General features: G+C 39.0%; 2 protein-coding genes across 10 annotated transcripts in view; both read left to right on the forward strand.

Annotated features, from left to right (window-relative positions):
- Positions 1-15,328, forward strand: part of Osbpl8 (oxysterol binding protein like 8) — a 120,312-nt gene extending 104,984 nt beyond the window's left edge. For all 9 annotated transcript variants that reach the window (XM_050135456.1, XM_050135459.1, XM_050135457.1 and 6 more), the window contains 7 exons: positions 1,748-1,837; positions 3,411-3,547; positions 6,638-6,823; positions 7,487-7,574; positions 11,412-11,517; positions 12,057-12,159; positions 13,760-15,328. In XM_050135456.1, the coding sequence (XP_049991413.1) occupies positions 1,748-1,837; positions 3,411-3,547; positions 6,638-6,823; positions 7,487-7,574; positions 11,412-11,517; positions 12,057-12,159; positions 13,760-13,892 (843 nt within the window). In that variant the 3' untranslated portion in view covers positions 13,893-15,328. The remainder of the gene's footprint in view (positions 1-1,747; positions 1,838-3,410; positions 3,548-6,637; positions 6,824-7,486; positions 7,575-11,411; positions 11,518-12,056; positions 12,160-13,759) is intronic.
- A 3,704-nt stretch (positions 15,329-19,032) lies between these two features.
- Positions 19,033-21,691, forward strand: Bbs10 (Bardet-Biedl syndrome 10). Its single transcript, XM_050135465.1, has 2 exons — positions 19,033-19,412; positions 19,727-21,691. The coding sequence occupies exons 1-2, from the start codon at positions 19,048-19,050 to the stop codon at positions 21,678-21,680; spliced, it is 2,319 nt and encodes a 772-aa protein (XP_049991422.1). The 5' UTR covers positions 19,033-19,047; the 3' UTR covers positions 21,681-21,691.
- The last annotated feature ends 727 nt before the right edge of the window (positions 21,692-22,418 follow it).

The raw sequence follows: 22,418 nt of genomic DNA on the forward strand, positions 1-22,418 counted from the left end.
CAAATTAGCATGAAAGCCACCATTCCTTTTGTTTTTAATTCTGATGATATAACTTGCTGCTCTAGAGGAAATGAGACTTAAATGATTGAAATATCTCTGTGAATTAAAACATTGCTTTATAAGACCCCGGAAAGTAGATCTGAATTGAGACTGTGGTTGCTTACAGTAAGACAGTTTCCTATTAGTTACTATTTCTGTTTAAAAAGTTATTTTAGCTCACACGCTTAAGAATAATCATGTGCTACTCTTTATCAGATTTTCATGCCAAAAATTTGGATAGATAATATTGGAGATGGCTTTTCTCTTTAATAGATGTTGGGTATCAGGAAATCTTGAAAACATGAGTGATTTGTGTTGCCCACTTGTGAGTCTGATACCTGAAAGGCCACAGCTGTTACTCTGAGCACCTCTGTTCATGTGGCCTTGCCCTGGCAGCTTTAAGGCAGCTGGAGGTCTTCCTTAGCAGCACGGAGAACTCAGCTGCCTTCCATCACTAGTCTTAGGAGCCAAATTTACAGCATCTTCTCTCTTCTGTCGAGAGTTACACACCCACCCAGGCTCAGGGGAAGAGGGACACAGTGACGCACTTCTCAGTAGGAGGTTGGCAAGGTCTCACTGAAGAAGAGCATGGGGGCTGGAGAGGAAATGAGTAGGTACTGTTGAAGCCATCTTTGGAAAATTCGGTCTGCTTCAACAAAAGGAACGTCTGAAACATTTTCACAATGTCAGTTATAATTTAGTACATTGTGTTCAGATAAAAAATAGGAACTATTAAAAATAGGTGTTAATTGCCTCCATGTTGATATTCTAGTAACCAGAATCTCTTTCCTAATGAAAAGAAACTCTTATGTATTATTTGATGCTGTGCCCTTTGCTTTGCCAATTTTATAAATGTGGAGATACTAGTTTGAAAATCATGATTAAAGTGGTCTTAAATAGTTACTCATATCATTAAGTATTGAAACATCAAAACTGTGTCTCTGAGGAAAGGCATTAGTAAGACAGTATAGTGACCTGTTGATGAAAGTTTATGAGTGCCTGGTCCCTCAGCCGTTCAGTCCCAAAGAAACACATAGAGGCTTATATTAATTATAAACTGTTTGGTCTATTGCTCAGGCTTATTACTAACTAGCTCTTTTAAATTAACTCATAATTCTTAACTATGTTTAGCCATATAGCTTGGTACCTTTTTTCAGTAAGACATTCTCATCTTGCTTCTTCTGCCTTCTTGCTTGCAACTGCCTGCATCTTGCCTTTCCTCTTCCCAGAATTCTCCTAGTCTGGTTGCCCCACCTATACTTCCTACCTGGCTACTGGCCAATCAGCATTTTATTAAACCAATGCGAGTGACAAATCTTTACAGTGTACAAGAGCATTGTCCCACAACAGTGACTCAAAGTGTCCTGCTTCTGATTTTATTTTTTGGAAGAATTGTTTTCAAATTTTTTAATTCCCTCAGTTTTCTGAGATCTTTTTCTTGGTGTGTTGCACATTGATGGGCTCAGTCCTGGTGCACTCCTGCATGGACTACAGGTCTTTATACCCATAGATTTCACAGTCTATTTTTAACTATATTTCATAGTCATAATTCATATTTGTTTTTATTAAAAGTCTAACTTAAATCTGAGTCAGGATTTCACTGTTTTTACTTTCAAGAATATACTAACTATATAATTTTTTTTGATGTGTAGTTATCTACAGTATATGTAATATAAACAAAAATGTTCAATACTTTCTTTTTTTAAAGCCATTTCTAGGAAGTAGTGATTATGTTAATCAAATATCAGGGAAACTTAAATTGGGAAAAGAAGTCCTAGCTACTTTGGAAGGCCATTGGGTAAGTATTTTTATATGTTATAACTAGAAAATTAATTATATCTGATGGAGAAAATAGACAATCATACTGAAAAGTATCACTAAATAAACTTCATCTTAAAGGCAGGTGTTTTGGTATTACTCTGTTCCCAGTGACATTTTATTTTATTTAATGTTTTATATTTAAGACTTTAAATGAATAGAAGTAGCTATCATATGGCACTTACTATATACTTTATTAAGTATGTAGCTTGTATTTATCATTTAATAAGTAGTTGGATTTCATAAACTTGGCACATAGATGCCCATTTTTATTGTATTTATTTATTTAATCTCTGTGTATGTTTGTATGTGCATGCGCGTGCATGTGTGCCATGACACATATGTGGAAGACAGGGCAGCTTACTGGAGCCAGGGCTCCTGTTCTACCATGAGGGTCCCAGGAATCAAGATCAGGCCATCACAGTTGGTAGCAAGCACCTTCAGTAGCTGAGCCTTCCTGCTGACACATACAGAATATGTGCCCATTTGGAAGGGAAGGAAACTAACACAGAGAGCATCGGAATCTGAAGTGTTTGCAGTGAGCTGAGAAAACTGAGCCCTGGGACCCTGGCTGTGCAGCACTTGACTGGTCCCAGTTAGAGTCGTGTTTCTTTGGAGGAAGACGGGAAGGTGCAATAGTATATAAAAGCACTGGCTTTGGTTTACCTCTCTGCCAATCGATATTCTCATTTATGTAATTCCTTACAAGGAGCTTATGTGACTGAAATGGATTATGGTATATTTCTTAGATGCATTTTCACTATAAACACTAAGTATATGCTATTCTGCATATAATAAGCAAAAAACAGGGTGAAAATAAAGCTATATATGGAGACTAGGCCGATGGCTACATAGGTTCTGCAAAATGTTTATTTTAAATTTGTGTGTGTGTGTTCTCTCCTTTCATTGTGTTTGTCTCAGGAAGAGGTAGTCAGGCTTGGTGGCAATTGCCTTTACCCATAGAGTAATCTCCCTGGTTCCCTGAAAAATGTTATAATTGACTTCCTATCTGAGTATTATTTGGAACACTGATTAGCCATCATTGTCATTTTTTTTTTTATTTTTGAGACAGGGTCTCATGTTGCAGCCCAACTGGCCTCAGACTCACAGAGATCCGCTTGCCTCTGCCTCTTGAGTGCTGGTATTAAAAGGCGTGCATCACCACACCTGGAAAAATAGGTGTTCTACATATATAAAATGTCTAAGATTGTGTTCAATTTTTAATGCTAAGGGTCTCAGAAATTTTTCAGTAATTTGATTTCCTACATTGTCCACAGTATCACACTATGATCTTTTGCAGCAATTCAGACGTGAAGCTTTAGGCTTTGGCTGTAATGTTTGAAATTTGTTACATGAAACAAAAATTTCATGAACACTCTATATAATCAGCCTGTTTTTCTAATTGATTGGAATTACTTATTTAAACTATTTTTATACAAATAGAAAGAATTTGGGACTTTGCGAAATGTACTAGTTACATTTGTTTTAAAATACTTTATAGTCTTCTTCTAGATAAAGATAACTATATTGATGTTTAATTCCTTTAAATGTAGGATAGTGAAGTTTTCATTAATGACAAAAAGACTGATAACTCAGAGATTTTCTGGAATCCAACACCTGACATTAAACAGTGGAGATTAATAAGGCACACTGTGAAATTTGAAGAACAGGATGATTTTGAATCAGAGAAGTAAGTAAACAATTTTTTAGCTAACTTCATGAACATTAAGGACTATTTCAAATTGCATAATAGTGTAGCCACACTATTCTCTATATGCTGTTGAGTTTGTCACCTGTGGGACGGAGAGCATTCTGTGTTGGTGTATGTGACATAAATAGTTCACAGATCATCTTGTTTCTCTGCAGCTCAGAACGGAAATATCCTGTTTCTCTCTCCTACTCCAGTGCTCTAAATATCTGTTTGCATAAAATTATAGAACCAGCTCGTAGTTCAGTTTCTACCTGTGGATCGGTTTTGTGGGATGTAAAACAGCTGCCTTTGTTCTGTCCTCTGAAACAAGAATAATGCCACTCAGAGTCCTGGTCTCCACAGGACGTAACCAGTCGGGCAGGGCCATCATTAATGCCGTCACTTCTCTTATTCAGTCAAGAAAGCCTTTCTAGAACTCTTAGCCCTTTTGGATAAAGTTTCTGTTTATATCTCTTTATGTTAAGAATTCTGCATAAACATTGCTTTGCTACAAACTTGATACCTGTGAGTCCTTACTCTGTGGTCCTGCTTCCATGAACCAAGTCTATGTGTACTTTTATTTTCTACATAGGTACAGAATGTCAGCATTGGAAAATATGTATGCATTAATCTTCAAAGTCCTACTTCAGGTGTAACCACATGATATTCCCTGTCCAAAGGGACATGAAGCCATTTCTAATATATATAATTCAACTTTTTTAAAAATTTTTTTTAATGTAGAGTTTTATGCAGAGCAAAGTGGCCTTTATTGCTGTATAGCTGAGAGTGACCTTGAACTGTTATTACTGATCCTTTTGCCTCTGCTTCCCAGTACTGGGCCTATAGGCATCCTCTGCTGAGTCCATCTCAACGTATTTTAAGGATGAGATAATAAAACTTAGAAAAGGAAACTTTTATCAGCTAAGTGGAAGACATAGAAAAGTAACTTGTGTATAACAAATTTCAAGGCCTGTTTCAGTTCTGACATGTTGCCCTCTCAGATGGATGACATACAGATGTTCTTATCTGTATCTCTTATTTGGCTGATGAAAAAAATCTAAATTTTAATCGGGGAATCATTTTTCTCATGCTGTTTTTTCTTACATCAGTGGATCCCAACATTATTTGTGTATTTCAGTCTAGGAAGCATTTAGAGTCTGTTCTTTGGCCTATTCCTAGAGATTGAATTTCCAGGAACTCTGGTGGATCATCCTGAGGTCTATGACTCCTAAACAGAATGGGTCAGAAACATCTAAAGAACTATTTAAACGTGTAGATTACTTTGAGAAATTCTTCACTGTAGTCCTCTCAACCTCTGTCATCAGTTTCCATGGTGTTTTAGTGTTGGCGGAGGCTGTTTGTTCATTCCCCGCTGCTCAGACCCAAAATAATCACACAGAAACTATAGTATTTGCAGTACTATTTGACCAATAGCTAAATCTTTGTATTTCTAGCTAGCTCTTATATCCTAACCCATCTCCATTAATCTGTGCATCACCACAAGGTCGTGGCCTACTGGCAATGTTTTGGTCAAATGGAGGCATCTGTCTCCTGTGGTGGCTACATGGCTTCTCTCTGACTCTGCCTACTCTCTCTCTACATCTCTGTTCAGATTTCATTCCCACAGAGGTGCTCATTCTCTGTGGAAACAAAAGTAGAAGTTCTTTTACAAAGCAACAAATTCTTAGACCCAAATTTTGAAGTCAAGATACCTTTAAAATATATATATGTTGGTTTAGCTGAGCAGCCCATACAATGAAATAGCTCTCTGTACTTAGCTCATTTACAGTCAAAAACTTCAAAGAAAACACAATAATATACATAATACACAATCTCTGTATATTCCATCTTCATGTGGCTTTTTTTTACTCTATTTCTATTTTTATAAGTTTAATGTTTATTTTATTATCTTTACTCCTTTAATCTATGGCTATCTGTACTCTCTTATATTATAACTGTCTATATTCTTTTCTCTCTCTCTCTCTCTCTCTCTCTCTCTCTCGCCTATGTACATTTATCCAACATTGTGACCCATTTATAGGTCGTTTTTATATGAATCTGTCTTTATTGCATATTGATAATAGTTTTTTGACCAGAAGCTTTGTTTAAATGGTAAACATCTTGGTCACAGCAGCCCTGGGTGCTGGCTCTGCCTCTCTCAGGTTTTAATATGGCAGACGTAGTTCACCTCCAGCTCTGGGACTGCCAGGTGGGAGCAGTCCTCACCTCCTCAACTGGGTAGCACCATGCAGCACATAAACCCTTTTTATCTGAGTAAAAGCTAAATCTGCCATGTGGGCTGCAAATATCTCTGTGTATGGCAGTGGGAATTCACCATGTTCTCCTGCCTGAGCACTCCTAGCAGACCTGATCCCGCCACCTGCCCAGGTGGGGAGCAGTGAGTCATGGCATGGTCTCAGCTACTTTCCTTCCAACTCCTGAGAGGGCACAAAAGCATCCGGACTGAAGTGGGTAGCGGGCATCAGCCCCAAATATTTCAGACCACGTTAGTGTGCCATTCTCTTGGTGGAGACTGCTCGTTTGTTTCCCAGCCACCCAGAAGTGAAATAACCACACAGAAACTGTATTATTTAAAACACTGCTCCACTTATTAGCTTATGCATATTTTTAGCTGGCTCTTGCATCTCAAATGAACCCATTCCTATTATTTACTATCTTACCAAGAGGCTCATGGTTTACCAGTAAAGTTCTTGGGTGTCTGTCTCCTTCAGCGGCTACATGGAGTCTCACTGACTGCGCCTACTTTCTCACAGCATTCAGTTAGTTTTCCCACCTAGCTCTATTCTGCCCTATCACAAGCCAACACATATACAGAAGGACTTCCCACACCATTTTAGAACACATGTCATTGATTTCTCTTGCCAAAAAGAAATTAACCTTCATTTAGTGGTTGTTGCCTATGCAAGGCATTTGGTTTTGTTTCTTGATTCATTTCAAAGCATATGAATATAAGTGTTGTCAAAGTCAGAAATCCACATGAGCAATGTTTGCTCTCAACAAAAATCTGTATAATTTGATTTTTCTAGTTGATTTTTAAAAATATTATTTTTACACTTATTTATTATTTAGACTGTGGCAGCGAGTAACAAGAGCTATAAATGCCAAAGACCAAACAGAAGCTACTCAAGAAAAGTATGTTTTAGAAGAAGCTCAAAGACAAGCTGCCAGAGATCGGAAAACAAAAAATGAAGAGTGGGCTTGTAAGTTATTTGAACTTGATCCACTGACAGGAGAATGGCATTATAAGTTTTCAGAGTAAGTAATTTAAACATTTATTTTAAAAAATATAAGCATAATTTTTGGCTTTATATTTCTAGTATATTTATTATCAACATGAGTTAGGGTGAACAGACGTTTTAAGAATTTATGTGTACGTGTGCCAACTTCTGTGCATCTGAGTGCCATGTGCATGCAGGAGCTCATGAAAGTCAGAGCTCCTGGTCCTGGCGTAGTGGATGGTTGTGAGCCACCGTGTGGGTGCTGGGAACCGAACTCTGGTTCTCTGCAAGAGCAGTAGGTGCTCTTAACCACTAAGCCACCCCTTCAGCCCATAGTGTGAAATTTTATTTTTATTTATTCATTTATTTATTTGGGATAGGGTCTTACTATGTTGCTCTGGCTGTCCTGGAACTTGCTATATAGACCAGGCTGGATTCAAACTTAGAGTTCCTCCTGCCTCTGCCCAGTACTGAAATTAAAGGCATGTACCACTATATCTGGCTTCACGGTGTGATATTTTAAACTTGTTGTTCTGTTATTTACTTTACAGTCTAGATAATAATTCATTTTCCAAATAAGCTAAGAAGATTAGATATAGACAAATCTTACAATTAAACCAGTCTTTGTAATTACTTAATGAAAATCTAATGAAAATAAATTGAGTTTCTGTGGCTATTTAAATTTCTTTTTTCTATTTAGTACCCGACCATGGGACCCACTTAATGATATGATACAATTTGAAAAAGATGGTGTTATCCAGACCAAAGTGAAACATCGCACTCCAATGGTATGTAACAAAAAAGTAGCTAGATCTAGTAGGCTTATAAATTTGCTAAATTGCTAGTATCCATGATAATTACATTTAAAATTTAAAATTTTAAGTAAGTAAAGAGACATAACAGATAACTCCAAGTTCTTGACACACCCCAAATACGCACGCACACACACACACACACACACACACACACACACACACACGTGCGCACACACAAATAGAATCTACCAAAAGTCTCCAAATATTGAACCATTTGCAGCAACTAAGGGAATGAAGGACCAAGAAAGGACTTCAAAGCAGTAGGAAGACATTATAGCATAGGAGTCCTTCCTCACCTCTTCCTGGGCACACTTACAGGCTTATGAGATCTATGTTCCAGTGTAAGTCCCTGATGCCAGAAGGAAGAAAGCAGACCACACATGTGTATACAGGTATGCGGGCATGCACACACACACACCCCACCTCTCGGGGTACCTATTACCTAGAGGGCACATGAGAGTATCAATAACACGAAATTATACAAAGGAATTAAACATAAATGTGAGAGCTGAAAAGTAGAGTGATAGGAAAATTTGCTAGAGAACCTTAACAACAGATTTAAGTAGATACAAGACAAAATCGGTTACATGAGAGATAAAGCTATTCAGATTATCCTGTGTGAAAAGGAGAGGGGACAAATGGATGGAAAGGTAAATAGAACCTTAAAGATCCACAGGCGCACCCTCTGGTGGGTCATGTGACTTACGGAGTCCACAAGGGGATCAGAGACAGAAATGGGTGAAACATGCTTAATTAAAGGCTCCCATACGCCCAGCCTTGATGACAGTAGGAATCTGTAAATCGAAGTCCAGCTGTCTGAGTAGAGTGAGCTCAGACTGTTGAAAGCCAGAAAATGGAGCCTTAAAGGCAGCAGGAAGGAACATGTAATCTTTTTATTAGATAATATTAAAGATTTCTAGAAAGTCCCAGGACAACTTTAATGAGCAACTCTGGCAACATTGCAGGGTATAAAATGGACACAGAGATAATATTTGTGTTTCTATATAGTGAGGAATCGCAAAGGGAAATTAAGAAAGTAGTTGAGTTTAAAATAGCATCCAGAAGAGAAAAATCCTGGCAATAAGTGGAACTAATATGTGGAAGACTTGTGCTAAGGAATTTTGATAAGACACAAGAAGTAGAAAGACTGCCTATTCCTAGACTAGAAGAGTTCAAATCACTCCAATGCCGTGCTACCCCAGAACAGTCTGTAGAAATGGAAAGGCTGATTGTCAGACTCATATGGAATTGGGAGGGTCCCTGCATAGATAAAACAATCTCTCTTGTTTGTTTGTTTTAGGGCAAAGTTGGAAGACATTTCCAAAGTTTATCACAAAGCCCCAGTAACCAAAGCAGTCATTTGGATAGAAGGATAGGCGTGGTAGATAGGCCAGTGGAAGAAAATGAGTCTAGTTGTAAACCCATAAAAATCACGCTATAAGGGCCTGGACAGATGGCACAGTAGTTAAGAACACTTGTTATTCTCCCAGAAGATCTGGGTTCCATTCCCAGCACCCACATGGCAGCTCCAACCACCTACAATTCTAGTTCTAGGGCATCTGCACCCTCTTCTGACCTCCTCAGATACTGCATGTATGTGGAAACACTCAGGCAAACACTCATATACATAAAATAAGTTTTCAAAGAAAGTTTTAAAATTTATTTTTGTCAGTGATTTCTCCCACTCCTTAGAAAAATAGTAGTCTCTTGAACAAATGGTACTGAGGCAAATCCACCTGACTTCTACTATACAGAAAGTAACTTAGAATAGATCTATACATAAAATGAGATGCAAGACTATACATACAATTCTTAGAAAACAGTCTAAGTCATCATGAATTTGTGTGTGAAAATAGATTCTTAATAAGACATTAAAAGCATTAATAGCAACAACAACCAGAGCTAAACTATGGGTGATAGAGAGCTGGCTGGACAGTTGAAATACTTGGTGCTACTAGAGGGGACCTGGTTTGTTCCCAGCACCTACACAACTCTCACTTGTCCATAACTCCCATTTCAGGGGATCTCATGCCCCCATGTGGCCTCTCCCAGCATCAGGCACACGTGTGGTCCATACAGAGTTTCAGGCAAAGCACCATACACAAACAAATCAACAAACCTTACTTCAGCATCATCAGACAGCTGATGCTATGAAGAAGGCAGAAGGACAAGTTACAGAATGAGAGAAATCATTTGCTAATTGTTTATCTAACAGTGTTTAAATATCCAAAATATTTAAGAGTCCTTGACTTAACAAAACATCCTGGTTTTTAAAAACAGGCAAATGGCTTGATTAAACATTTCTCCAAAGAAGATACAGAAATGACCAAAACACTTAAAATTGTTAATATTAGTATATGAAATGCAACCCAGAACCACAATTAGTTTGTCTCATCCCACTTAATATGTAATTAAAAAATTAAAATAGAGAATAAAGTGTTGGTGAAGGTATGGGGAAACCAGAGACCCAGTACATTGCTGATGGGAATGGAAAACTTTGCAGCCAGTGGGAAGACACAGTTTAGCAGGTCCTAAAAGAACATATACTATAAAATTACCACGTGACCCAGCTCTTCTCCAGTAGAGTTGAAAATCAGAACTGGAAATGTAACAGTATTGATTGCAGGACAGTCACAGTGGCCAGAAGAGAGGAGCAGTGCAGGATCCACCAGCATACGATGCATAACAAAACAGTCCATTCATAGTTTATTGTTTATGATCAGTAGACATCATTAATAAATATATCATGTATTTATTAATGAGTTTACCTATTAATAAATATTATTTATGCATGAAATAATTAAATTCTGCTCCACGCTACAACATGGACAAACTCTAAAGGGCAAATATTCTACGGTTTCCAAGTAGGCAAGAAGTAGATTACAGTGTCCCAGTGACCTGAGGAAGGAGAGAGTGAAGAGCTAGAGAATCTGAAGATGGGTACACAGCATTGTGAAATAATTACTGCTAGTGGGCTGTATATAGTAGCTTTAAAATGGCAAAACTCTATCATATATACTGCTATCACAATTTTAAAATACAAAATTTTGTTTGGATTTATTTTTTTCAGACAGGGACTCACTATGTAGTCCTGGCTAGACTGGATCTCACTATGTAGACTCTTGTGCTCTCAAACACAGAAACTCACCTCTCTGCCTCTGCTGAGATTGAGGTGTCCACTGACATGGTGGAAACACATGAGACACAGTGACAGCAAGTGCTCGTGTGTCCCTCGCTGCTGACCCCACTTGTCGCTCTGAGCTACTTTATGTGTAATACACATTTGAATCTTGTGCCTACACATAGATGTTTTTAGTAAGTTTAGGTGTACTGCAAAATAGTAGTATATTTTGTTTACCATAAACTGCCTAAGTATACCTAACATCGTCCAGTAGGAATGTTCTAACATTGAGAACAAGATGTGGATTTTCTCAACACTGCTGTTGAAAACCCTGGCGATGCTATGAGAAAGAGATGCTGCAGTTGGGGGATGTATTTGTGTTAGTTTGTATATGCTTAAAGGTACCAACCTAATAGCCTCGGCACTGCTCTGTGAAGGAGAGTGGGTGTATGCATTACAGGTCAGGAATGGGAGGGAGATGACTTCATACATTTCTTCTTTGTAGTCTCTGTACCCAGTGAGAATCAACTAAGATAGTGGATTGCCAAGTACAGTGCATCTTTCTTGCTAAATTTCATTAGATTGTTTGTGCTTTGACTTCCAAGCATCACGCCCGTCAGTGCTTTTGACCTTGTGCAGGTGGTTTAGCTACAGGATAGTGCAAACTCAAATAATATGATTTTTTTCAGGTTAGTGTTCCAAAAATGAAGCATAAACCAACAAGACAACAGAAGAAGGTGGCAAAGGGCTATTCCTCCCCAGAGCCCGACATCCAGGACTCATCTGGAAGTGAAGGTAAAGATATTTAGTGCGGACTGTTGGACGGGAGCAATCTTAAATTTTTACCGTGCTGTTAGGAATATGTAAGTGGTTTTCAAATGAACTCGAGTATAAGAGTCTGTAAGGAGACACAGGAATCAGGTCCTTAGTTTAAAAACTTTGAGAGAAAGATCTGAGCATTCTTAGGAAGGGAATGAAGCTAACAACAGCACTAGATAGAAGTCGAAGGTCCCTGAAAGCTGAGTTCTTCAGATCTGTGCCAGCGGCTGGGAGGAGAAGAGAGTATTAGTTTCTCAAAATGAATACAGGTTTTAAATGAATTATTTTTGTCTGTTTTAATGAATTAAAAATAAAACTGATTCCATAAGCTAAGTAATTTGCAAGTACTCTGTGTATGTTCCAGCTTTGATTTGATATGTTCAGACTTTATAAACAGAGAGTTTATTTTAATAATCTGTAGGCCATTCAAGCCAATGTGTAGAAAATTTCTATTATACAAGTTATTAAATTCATCTATAGACTGTGACCACAACTTCAATCTAAATGTCTTTTAGCTCAATCTGTAAAGCCGAGTGCACGAAGAAAGAAGGGAATAGACCTGGGAGACATTCAGAGTTCCATTGAGTCTATAAAACAAACACAGGAAGAAATTAAAAGGTAATATGTTCTGACAGTGACCAGTTGTTTGAGTCCAGAGGAGTAAAGGCCCTGTTAAGAGAAATCATGCGAACTTTACATTTTTATAACATTGTAAAGTTTAAAAATAGAGTCCTGGCCTCTGTTGCCTGAAATCTGAAGCTTACAGAATTCCTCCCACACTGAACTAGTAGGGGAGATGGAGTTGTGAGATTTTTTTCCTATGAGGGTAGAATGTTTTATTGCTAACAGCATGCTAGGAACATGGCCGTGTTGGATGTGGAGGCCGGGTTGTTGTGAGAAAGCTGACGGACATGCTTGTTCTTGAGTCCCCTTAGTGCACGGCTGATGTGTAAGTGTGATGTGTTGCTTCTTACAATACCTCAAGTGCTTGTACAGCAGTGGGCAAATGGTCTCTACCCTGAGACCAGGGCTGTCCACATGCACGCGCACACACGCTCACACACACACGCACACACATCACTTCATGATCTAGTACCCAACAGTTATTAACACTTAACAGAAGATCCTGGAGGAAAGACGTTCCTGTTCCATTACTGAAACTAGCTACATGAACTTTTAAAATGTTCAGTATTAAGCCTTCTTGCTTTCTCTGCATGGATTAGTGTTGGATGTATGTTCAGGGCAATTAAATACAAGCAATCTTTCTCTGTTCTTGGAGCTGCTATTTTATCTCCAGCCTCATCGCTGTTCCCTGGACCTGCCCTGCCCCGTGCTGTCCTATGAAGCTTCTCACATCGACCATGCTCTGTGTGCATGCTCATATCTGGACCATTGCCCTTACTGCAGCCAGCTTCTCAGATTGCACACCTCTGGTCACAGCACTGAGGGGCAGAGACAGGCAGATCTCCAGCCTGGTCTAGGCAGAGCATTCCAAGGACGCTGCAGAGTTGCTGTTGTGTGCTGTTAGCCCCACGGGACTGTAGCTCCTTCAACAGACGGAATGACATGTGCATCTTGGCTGTTATCCTGCCTTAATTAAGCCTTAAGTTGGTGTTCCAAAAAAAAAAAAAAAGAATGGTGATTCACTCACAAGTTGCTTTTAGCCAAATGCATTTAAGATGTCATGAAGATGTTATATTTCATGACTAAATTTACATTTTTGTAGCATAAGAAAGGCTGTTGAATATTCTTCAACTTGAGAGGAAATCTGTTGCTTTTTTTTTTTTTTTTTTTTTATTTTTTTTTTTTTTTTTTTTTTTTTTTTTTTTTTTTTTTTTTTTTTTTTTTTTTTTTTGCCCTTGGAGAATTTATAGTTTTTACTCCACTCTTGTCTCCCAATTAAAGATAAAAGAAAGCTAGGCAACTAAAGAACAAATACTTTTCTTAAAACCACTGTTGTAACAGAGATGATAATATATTTTTGTAACATTAAACCGTGATAATTCCGTTTAATATGTCAAAGTAAATCCAGTGTACTTAAAGCACATTAGCCCGAATCCTGGCATCTCAGGTCTTGGTTAGGGTAGTAATTGATTGAACTAGTTACTTGAGGTACTGCAGTTAGACACTTTGTGACAACATAGTAACTATTAGAATGACATTTTGTGCTAACATTTCTGAGAAATAATTATGAAATTTATTGTTGCTTATTTTTTAGAAATATTATGGCTCTTCGAAATCACTTACTTTCAAGTGCACCTGCTACGGATTATTTTCTGCAACAGAAAGACTACTTCGTCATTTTCCTTCTGATTTTGCTTCAAGTAATAATAAACTTTATGTTTAAATAGAAGTTCTCAACAGTTGACTCCGTGAACTGGAAAGATGAGCCCGGGACCAGTTCCGATTGGTTTGCTCTTCAGTAAAGCACCACCACATTTGTAAGCCAGACGGACAACTAGGATGTAGAAGTGTCTGCCTCCTGTTCACGTCTTTTATCCTTCACCCAAAACAAGAGCTGTTCTATTTGATCATTAAAATTGGCTTTGTGTTAAGTGCCAGAACACTTTTGTGAGACTGTGCCTACATGTGCGTATAAGCCCACATGTGTACACAAGAACTCTTCCCTGACAGTAGTGTCTGTGCTCTGCAGTATGTTATGACATACTCTGATACCATTGTTCATGACAAAATGCCATCATCTTATAAATATGTATAGTCAACTGTTTTCTTCAGGAGACTGGCATACAACTTTAATTAAGGAATTACAGTGGGAAATGATAGATATATAATAGACATACTATGACTAATTCAGTACATTATACTGTTAAAACCATCTCCAAGGTATCTAGCTCAGTTGTCTTAGAAACACCAAGAAAAGTGTGAGTGGTAAGAATTAATATATCGTGAGAAACAAGTAGAATGTTTTAAAGAGTTTACACAAGATTTTCTAACCCCTAGAACTTAATGTTGCAGATATAGGTGTATCGTACTTATATATATACACACACATACATATATATATCAATATTAAAGATTGATATGTAGCTACATGGATCTGTATGTTACAATCCCACCTTGAGCACTGGCTGACAAGTGGTCAAGTTTATTTGCCATCCTTTCCTGGTTTTAAGTCAGCTGGCCTAGGATGTCTTCCAGACATTAGTGTTTGTAGGGTATGTGAAATCCTGATAACTTAGCATTTTCTTTATGAAAAACATTTTGGCATTCATTTCGACACTAGAGTGCTCAATGAGAAAATAGAAGAAAAAAAATTCTGATATTTTACTTCTGAAGCCAAAAAAAAAAAAAAAGGCAGTAAGAAAAGACACTGCAGTGGCCTTTATTTTAAAAACATTAAAATCAATTAGCTTACATGTGCAATAAGTTGAGCATTTGAGAATATCAAGTTATGAAGTTTATCATCTCCTATCATCGTCCCGTGGCAAGCTAGTTCTGTACGAGTCCTTTTGTTCCTGCTCAGACAAGTTTGTTCCTAAAGGTTTTTGCCTGTTTCTTCAGTTCAATATTTTGACTTTTTATTATTGTCAAAAACAGTTCTTTAAAAGGTAATTAAGTTTTGGAACATGTCATGAAATTTAGATTTCTCCAAACTACAGATTTCAGAAAGGTTTATACAGTGAGAAACTGAGAGCGAGCTGTTGGCATGGCTCCACCTGCCGTCAGCTAAGGAGAGGCTGAGGTGCAGTCAGCTCTGTGTAATGGATACACAGCCAGAGATGGCCGCCACAGTGCTGAGACCACAGGGAGCTACCTTCAGTACCAGGGTTCCCATGAAAAGCCATCCCCACACGGTGTTAGCAAAACAACGCTGTATTTCATATGAAAATAGTTTAAACTTTTAACAACTTAAACAAAGTATACCTGTATCCAGTATTTCATCATTGTGGAGTTTTGGGTCATATTTCATATTTGTCAATATATTTTTTTGTATTCATATTCTACTACCAATATTATGCTCAACTGCCTACTCATTGATGTGTGATATTTTGTAAATATTGTACAACTTGATCTTTATATGATTTTAAATTAGTATTAATTTATATTATATATAACTTAATTGGTTGATCGCTAAAAGTTGTTTCATCGTTAAGCCCTGAAATGTTCATTGTTGGTGACCTTAGGGGCTCTGTCTTACTCCTTTGTATTGTTTCCTGTGGTTTGAACAGGGCTTTGTTTGTATTGATATCTGAGGCTGGAAAGGTAATTGTTTTGTGTTTTTAATTTCACTTCAGAGCTGATGTTAATGTGTCCTTACCCAGGAGTCAGAAACTAATGAACAGGGTGACTGCTTCTTATACACTAAAAGCTTACGTTCGGTCAGATGTTTCTCTGACGCTTTTAGTGGTGTGAGTTTCTTTCTGTGAATTGAACCCAAAACTCAGGAATTGCTGGATTTGTATGCAAGTTCTTTAACTTAGTGTATCATTGACCTTGAGTTTAGCCAGACAGTGTGACTTGACTTTGAACATTCTGACCTGAGGGTGATCTCTCTCCATAAGTGGATTCAGAATGTGTGTGACTCACCGTTCCAAACCGTCTGAAAACTCCACGTGGTTTCTCGGGTTTGTGACTCTATGACCAGTTTTCTTCATTTATCTAAAACATCATTTTCTCACATGAAAATTTAGATGAGAAGTAATAATTCTTGGCATTTTCATTTTTCAGTTGTTAAATGTCTAGCTGTCCCCCATTCAGTGAGATGCTGCTGGCTAGAAAAGCTAGTAATAGGCATATGAGCTGTAGTGTGCTACAGCCATAGACAGTTAACGTGCAATTCTTGTCTGACTTAGAAAGGTACAGTGGTAATCTTTGTCACAGCTCAGTTGACAACTGCATTCCATTGAAAAGTTGGCCTTGTTAGATACAATCCTCATTTACTATTTCATGCTTTTGTGCCTTTAAGGAAATATTTTTCTTATTTTGTGTTACAGAACTATAATGTGTTCAAAGTGTTTGTAGGCTTACTTGTCATAAAAGGGTCATTTCTCTGTCACTTTATTTCCTTTTATATAGCTGAAGAATATGTAAACAATAACGCTGTACTTTTATAAGGATTTGTCTAGTTACCTATTTCAAATATATTCTTACTCACACATCATTAGAGGAAACCTGTCAGATTATTCTGAGTATTTAAGCAGTGCCTTTTTGGTGGAGTTCACACTGTTTTGGGTGTCTCGTGCCATATTCACAGACTTGTGGAAGGCAGTTTTAACTTTTTGAAGAATATCTTCGTCAAAAATTTAAAAACAAATGTATAAAATCTCATCTTTTTCCAGTGTTTAGCATTTCTAGTCAGCAGTAAATAGTTTTGTTTGGCTTTTCTGTCTTATGTACAGGGATGATGGCATAAAATGAGCCATACATAAGTGTGCAGATTATTTTGAATTATGTTAAATATAAATAAAGAAAATATTCATGTTTATATCAAATTTTCCAATTTGACCTATCGGGGGAAAGCTCCCATAATTCACTAAGTTTACATTTCAATCTCTTTCTTATTTGACTAAGTGTATAAAGAGATTCCTTAAGACATATGACCTGCCACCACTGCATAGTTTGGTTTCATTTTGTTACATATTTTGTGGGTTTAGTATATCCACTTTTTGTTACAATTATGATACTATTTTGTTACAGTTTTTAAATGAAGATGGACTTTTAAAATTGTACAGGACCAGTGTCTTATTAATAAGATTAGCATATTTAGTGAGAGCCACAGGAAAACCTTGATGAAAATGAATGTGTCTATACTCTATGAGGTATTTAGAAAAATTAGCCTCTTCATTTGTCATGAAAATTCTTTCAATACCCATAATACTGCAAGTTTTTATCTGAAAGAAATGCCATGAAGCATTTGAATGATGAGCCACAGACCTTTGGTTGGGTTTACTTTCGCTTTTTGGCATGTTAAATACACATTTAATTTTAAATACATCAGTTAATGGCTGTTTATAAAGTCAAGCACTACCACTGGTCAGTTTTGTATGATAGGCTATAAGTGTGTTGTTACCTGCAGTGTAAGTATAGCACACTGCTGAATTCTCTTAAGGTGCATAGTTAATGTATAGATAGTCACAGGCGGTTTTGTAATGTATACATTTCTAATCTATTATTCCTAACCTGTTATGTTTGCAGAGAGAAAAGAATTTTTCTAATGATCTGTAAAATTATGTTAACTTCTACAAGTAGGTATTCTAAATAAACTTTTTAAAAGCAATCTGTGATCCAATGACTCCTGATATAATGTAGTAACTAAATTCTCTTTTTTATTTATTTTGCTTTGTTTTGGGGAGTGTGTGCAAAAGATGGCTTGACAGGGATTTAACAGAATCCCTAATGTATGTTTTATTTGGCACTTTATATTCTTTCTTAAATAAGTAGATATTATACATAGTTCGTACATTAAAAATGAGGTTCAGAGTTTCTAAATGACCCCAAGAACTGCACAATAAGGAAGAAAGCAGTCTCTGAAAAGGTGTAAGTGTTTTGAATCATGCCTACACAGTGCATTCAATCAAGTAGAACCTTGACTGTAGTCTTTAAATGTTTGAAATAACCCATTACTTAAGTCTATATTAAGATAATGTCACGTGATGAATACAACAAGGAAAAAAAAAAACATTACCGTTAAACATTGAAATGTTTTCCCCTCCAATCACCTGAACCTCAGATAAGTTCAGGAAAGTTTTACCCGATTTCCTCCTCCTTTCTCCCCTTCTAGCTTACCCCTCAGAATTTATTTGCTACTTGTAGGAATAACAGGATAACCTACAGTTTTATTTTTCTGCAAGGGGATATGGAGTAGGGGAAAACCTGTTAAACATCAGTATGTATCTAGGTCACTTTCCTGCTAATATTGACATGTTTGTTCTGCATTCTTGTGGATATTACAGTCCAGGAGCGATGGTCCACCCTAAGAATGTTGTGAGTAAATTGACAAATTCTTGATTCTACTTGCTCTAAGTTAGAGACTGTACAAAGTACTTTCTATTGTACCCACCTCAGAACTGTGAATTTTTTTAGTGTATATAATATACATAAATTTTTAATATATATAAACCAGGGACCACAGAAATTATTTTCTGATTGTCACGGATGATTGACTGGAAGGACCTCAGAAGCCTGTGTTTTAATATGAAACATTTCTGCTTGGGAGTTGTATGCAACACACAGGGTTAATTTATGTCGAATCGTACTAATGGTCATCGATGTGAATAAAGGGCAAACGTCTCTCATTTCGGCACAAGTGGTTAAACTAGTCGGGGTTTCTTAGACCCCTGAACGCAGGAAAGATCGCACGCCCCAGCGGAAGTCAGCCTAAAAAGGGCGGTGGCCAATCTCCGAGGCCATCCAGCATCCTAAAACCATGTGCGTGACGTCAGGGAGAGCGGTTGATAGAGTGTGGGCCCTGTAGGAGCAGACAGACGGACCCGGGGCAGGGACAGAACCCGCGGAGTGCAGACCTAGCAGAGCGGTGAGTGCAGGATGGCGTCGGGAGTCACCACGGTCACCTCGGTCTCCGAAGGAGCCGGCTGGGTTCCATTGCGCGGCCGAGCCCAGCGGCTGCACTTCCGGCTTCCTCCCCGCCTCTTCCGGCCCCGCCCACCAGCGGTCCTGCTCTTCCGCCCTCAGCTACGCAGAAGCGGTCCGCGGGACCCTGGGTCCATGGGGTCCCCGGGGTCCGTGACGGCGGCGCTGCGGGTGGCTGAGGTGCTCGAAGCCATCGCGAACCGCTGCGTGGGGCCAGAGGGCGGGCTAGTGTTGTGTACGAAGCCCACCGGCGAGGTGCTGCTTAGCCGGGATGGAGGCCGCCTCCTGGAGGCGCTGCACTTAGAGCATCCCTTAGCCAGGTACCTCGCGCCACCTGCCGTCCGCCGGGACCCGGGGGATAAAACGATCATCTAAGACCAGTGCAGACATCGGGTTAGCGTGCTGTCCAAAACGACTTGTCCTGGACCCCAAACCTCATCAGCTACCTAGAACATTTCTCTTTTCCCGTCCCTGGATTCTTAGGATAGAACCAAGTAGCTTAGAAAAAAATTTAAAAGTAAAGATAAGTCTGTGTGTCAAAAAAAAAAAAAGGTAGTCTTTATGTCTGTCTGTAGCTTTTAACTTGGCACCAACGTAGAAAATCTGAGTTACTTTTTTTCCCTTCCCTATACAGGATGATAGTGGCGTGTGTTTCCAGTCACCTTAAAAAAACAGGAGATGGTGCTAAAACATTTGTTATTTTCCTTTGCCATTTACTCAGAGGACTTGATGCAATCAGAGAAAAAGATCCATTCACTCCTGAAAATATTCAAACCCATGAAAGACACTGGAAAAACTGTAGTCAGTGGAAATTTGTTTCCCAGGCTCTTCTAACGTTTCAGACACAAATACTAGATGGTATTGTGGACCAGTATTTAAGCAGGCACTATTTGTCTGTCTTTTCTTCATCTGCTAAAGGAAGAACACTGCGCAGGCGCTCTTTAGAGTCACTCCTAGAAGCATATTTTTGTGGACGAGTGGGACGAAACAATTGCGGATTCATTTCACGGTTGACGTGTGACTACGTTCTCGAGTGCATGGCCTGTGAAAGTGGGATCGAAGTGTTTGAGTTGCTGGACAGCTGTTTTTTCGAGCTGAATGTTGGTGTTGCAGGCCTTCCTGTTTCCGCTTCCAGAATTGTGGACGGCCTTGTCCTTCACCGAGACTTCTCTGTGTATTGCCCAGCAGATGGTGACATTAGGATGGTGATGGTCACAGAAGCCCTCCACCCTCTGTTGTCATCGTCCAAATCAGAGCTGATGCTAAATTCGGAAGCGCAGTTTCAGGCGTCTCAGTGTTGGATCGTGGAGAGGACAGAGGCAGTAATGAAACGTTTGCAAAGTCAGAATATAAAACTGCTCCTGTCCAGTGTGAAGCAGCCAGACCTGGTTGTTTACTGCGCAAGACTACATAGCATATCCGTGGTGGAGTGCTTATCGGCCCAAGAGGTTTCTCTCATCCAGAGGATCGCCGGCCTTCCTCCTTGTGTTGCGCCATGGGTCACTTCACAGGGTGAGATTTTGCATACGACTTCGGTGAGATTTTGTAAACCCCTCATCCTTAGGTCCAAAAGGTATGTTCATCTTGGCTTGATGAGCACACGTGTATTTATACCTCACTGTATGATCCTTTGTGGACCGGTTCCGGGTCTTGTTCAACAACATGAGAGTGCTTTGCAGGGAGCGTTTAAGATGCTCCGGCACTTGTTTACCGACCTTGACCTAAATTACGTTATACAAACCAAGGACCAGTGCGACTCCCGTCCTCTTGCTTCCAACAGTAGCAGAGAGAGTCATCACCTACCAGAAATGGATAAGTATCAAGACATAACCGTAAAGAGCAAAAATAAATCGGAAAACACTCAGACGTATTTAAAAGTATATTCAAATCTGATGGCTTCCGATACAGAAGTAGAAATGCCTATCCCATGGTCAGCGCAGAAGGAGACGCCGACAGATGTGTCTCCAACAGGTGATATACGGAAGTGCTTGTCTGCAGAAAGAAACTGGATGATTGATGGCTGTGAACTGTCGATTGAGAATAATTCCACTGGAAACCCCACAGCAGAAGACACTAGAACAGAAATTTCTCATGAAAATGTACAGGTCACAAATAATCCTGGGAAAGGGTACACCTTGCCGGTGATGTACAAGTCCCTGGAGGCATGTACTTCCTGGGGTTATTGTTCATCAACTATCCCAGCGGGCTGTGTTCTGCCAGTGGGTGGTAGTTTCGAGATCTTGTTGCATTACTATCTTCTCAACTATGCCAAGCAGTGTAGGCAATCAGCTGAAGCCACGGTCGGTACGTTGATAGCTCGTGCACTTTTAGGCATCCCTAAAATCCTTTGCAAGCCTCAGAAGGGAAAGGCCAGCTTTCCACACACGTACATTCGCTCTCTCCGCGCGCTGCAAACCGGTCAACTTGTGGTAAGTAGCCAGTCGGGACTGGAGCCAGTAGCTGGGAAGTACCAGTTACTAACTTCAGTTCTGCAGTGTTTGGCGAAAATACTAACTATTGATTTAATAATCAGTATTAAGAGACAACCTCAGAAAACTAGTGACGAAGATTCAGAAGATGAACTTTAACACTCCAAGTTTTTTTGATGCTCAAACTTTGAATCGGGGGCCAGGGAGAAGGCAAACTCGAGGACCTGTGGTTAATAATGCCCAGGGCCCACTGACTAGAAGGAGAGGAGTGTGGAGTCCTAGGATTGTCCTGTGTCCTACACACACACATACGCAGATACAAACAATAAATGTCAGGAAAAAGATTTAACTCAGACGAAAAAATTAAAACAGACTTCTGGCTGACTTTCAAGTCAATACAGTCTTTAAGTACATTGAGTCCCCGACCATTCGCACACAAATATCAGTTCTAGGGAACAAAACCTGGCTAAAAATGTCTCTCTCCTATTATATACCTGTCTCAGGTCTGTGTTAGCCTGTGTCTAAGGGAGTGTGTCTGTATATTTCCCTTTGCTGTATTTTTTCCACTTCATTTCCTTGAACTTTCTGTATTCCTGGTCATGTCATCTCCCGGTGTGAAAGAAGTTGTTTCTCACCATGATATAAAATGTTATGTTTTATTTAAAATAGTTTTTGTAAAGCAGTAAATAAAAGTCCAAGTTTCTCTGAAAGCATTTGTGTGTCATTTAGTTCATTTCTGGTGAAAACGGTTGGGGACTGGGGAGATGGTTCATCTGCCACCTGAGCCTGGCACCCTGAGTTTGAGGGGGAGAACCAACTCCACAGAGCTGCCCTCCAGGCCCCACATGTACACTGTGGCCCTTTGCATGCACACGAAAAGAGTCAAGTTTCCAAATC

Source organism: Alexandromys fortis, unplaced genomic scaffold, assembly GCF_014885135.2.
Source record: "Alexandromys fortis isolate MF-2015 unplaced genomic scaffold, M_Fortis_MF-2015_v1.1 scaffold_24, whole genome shotgun sequence".
Lineage (NCBI taxonomy): Eukaryota > Metazoa > Chordata > Mammalia > Rodentia > Cricetidae > Alexandromys > Alexandromys fortis.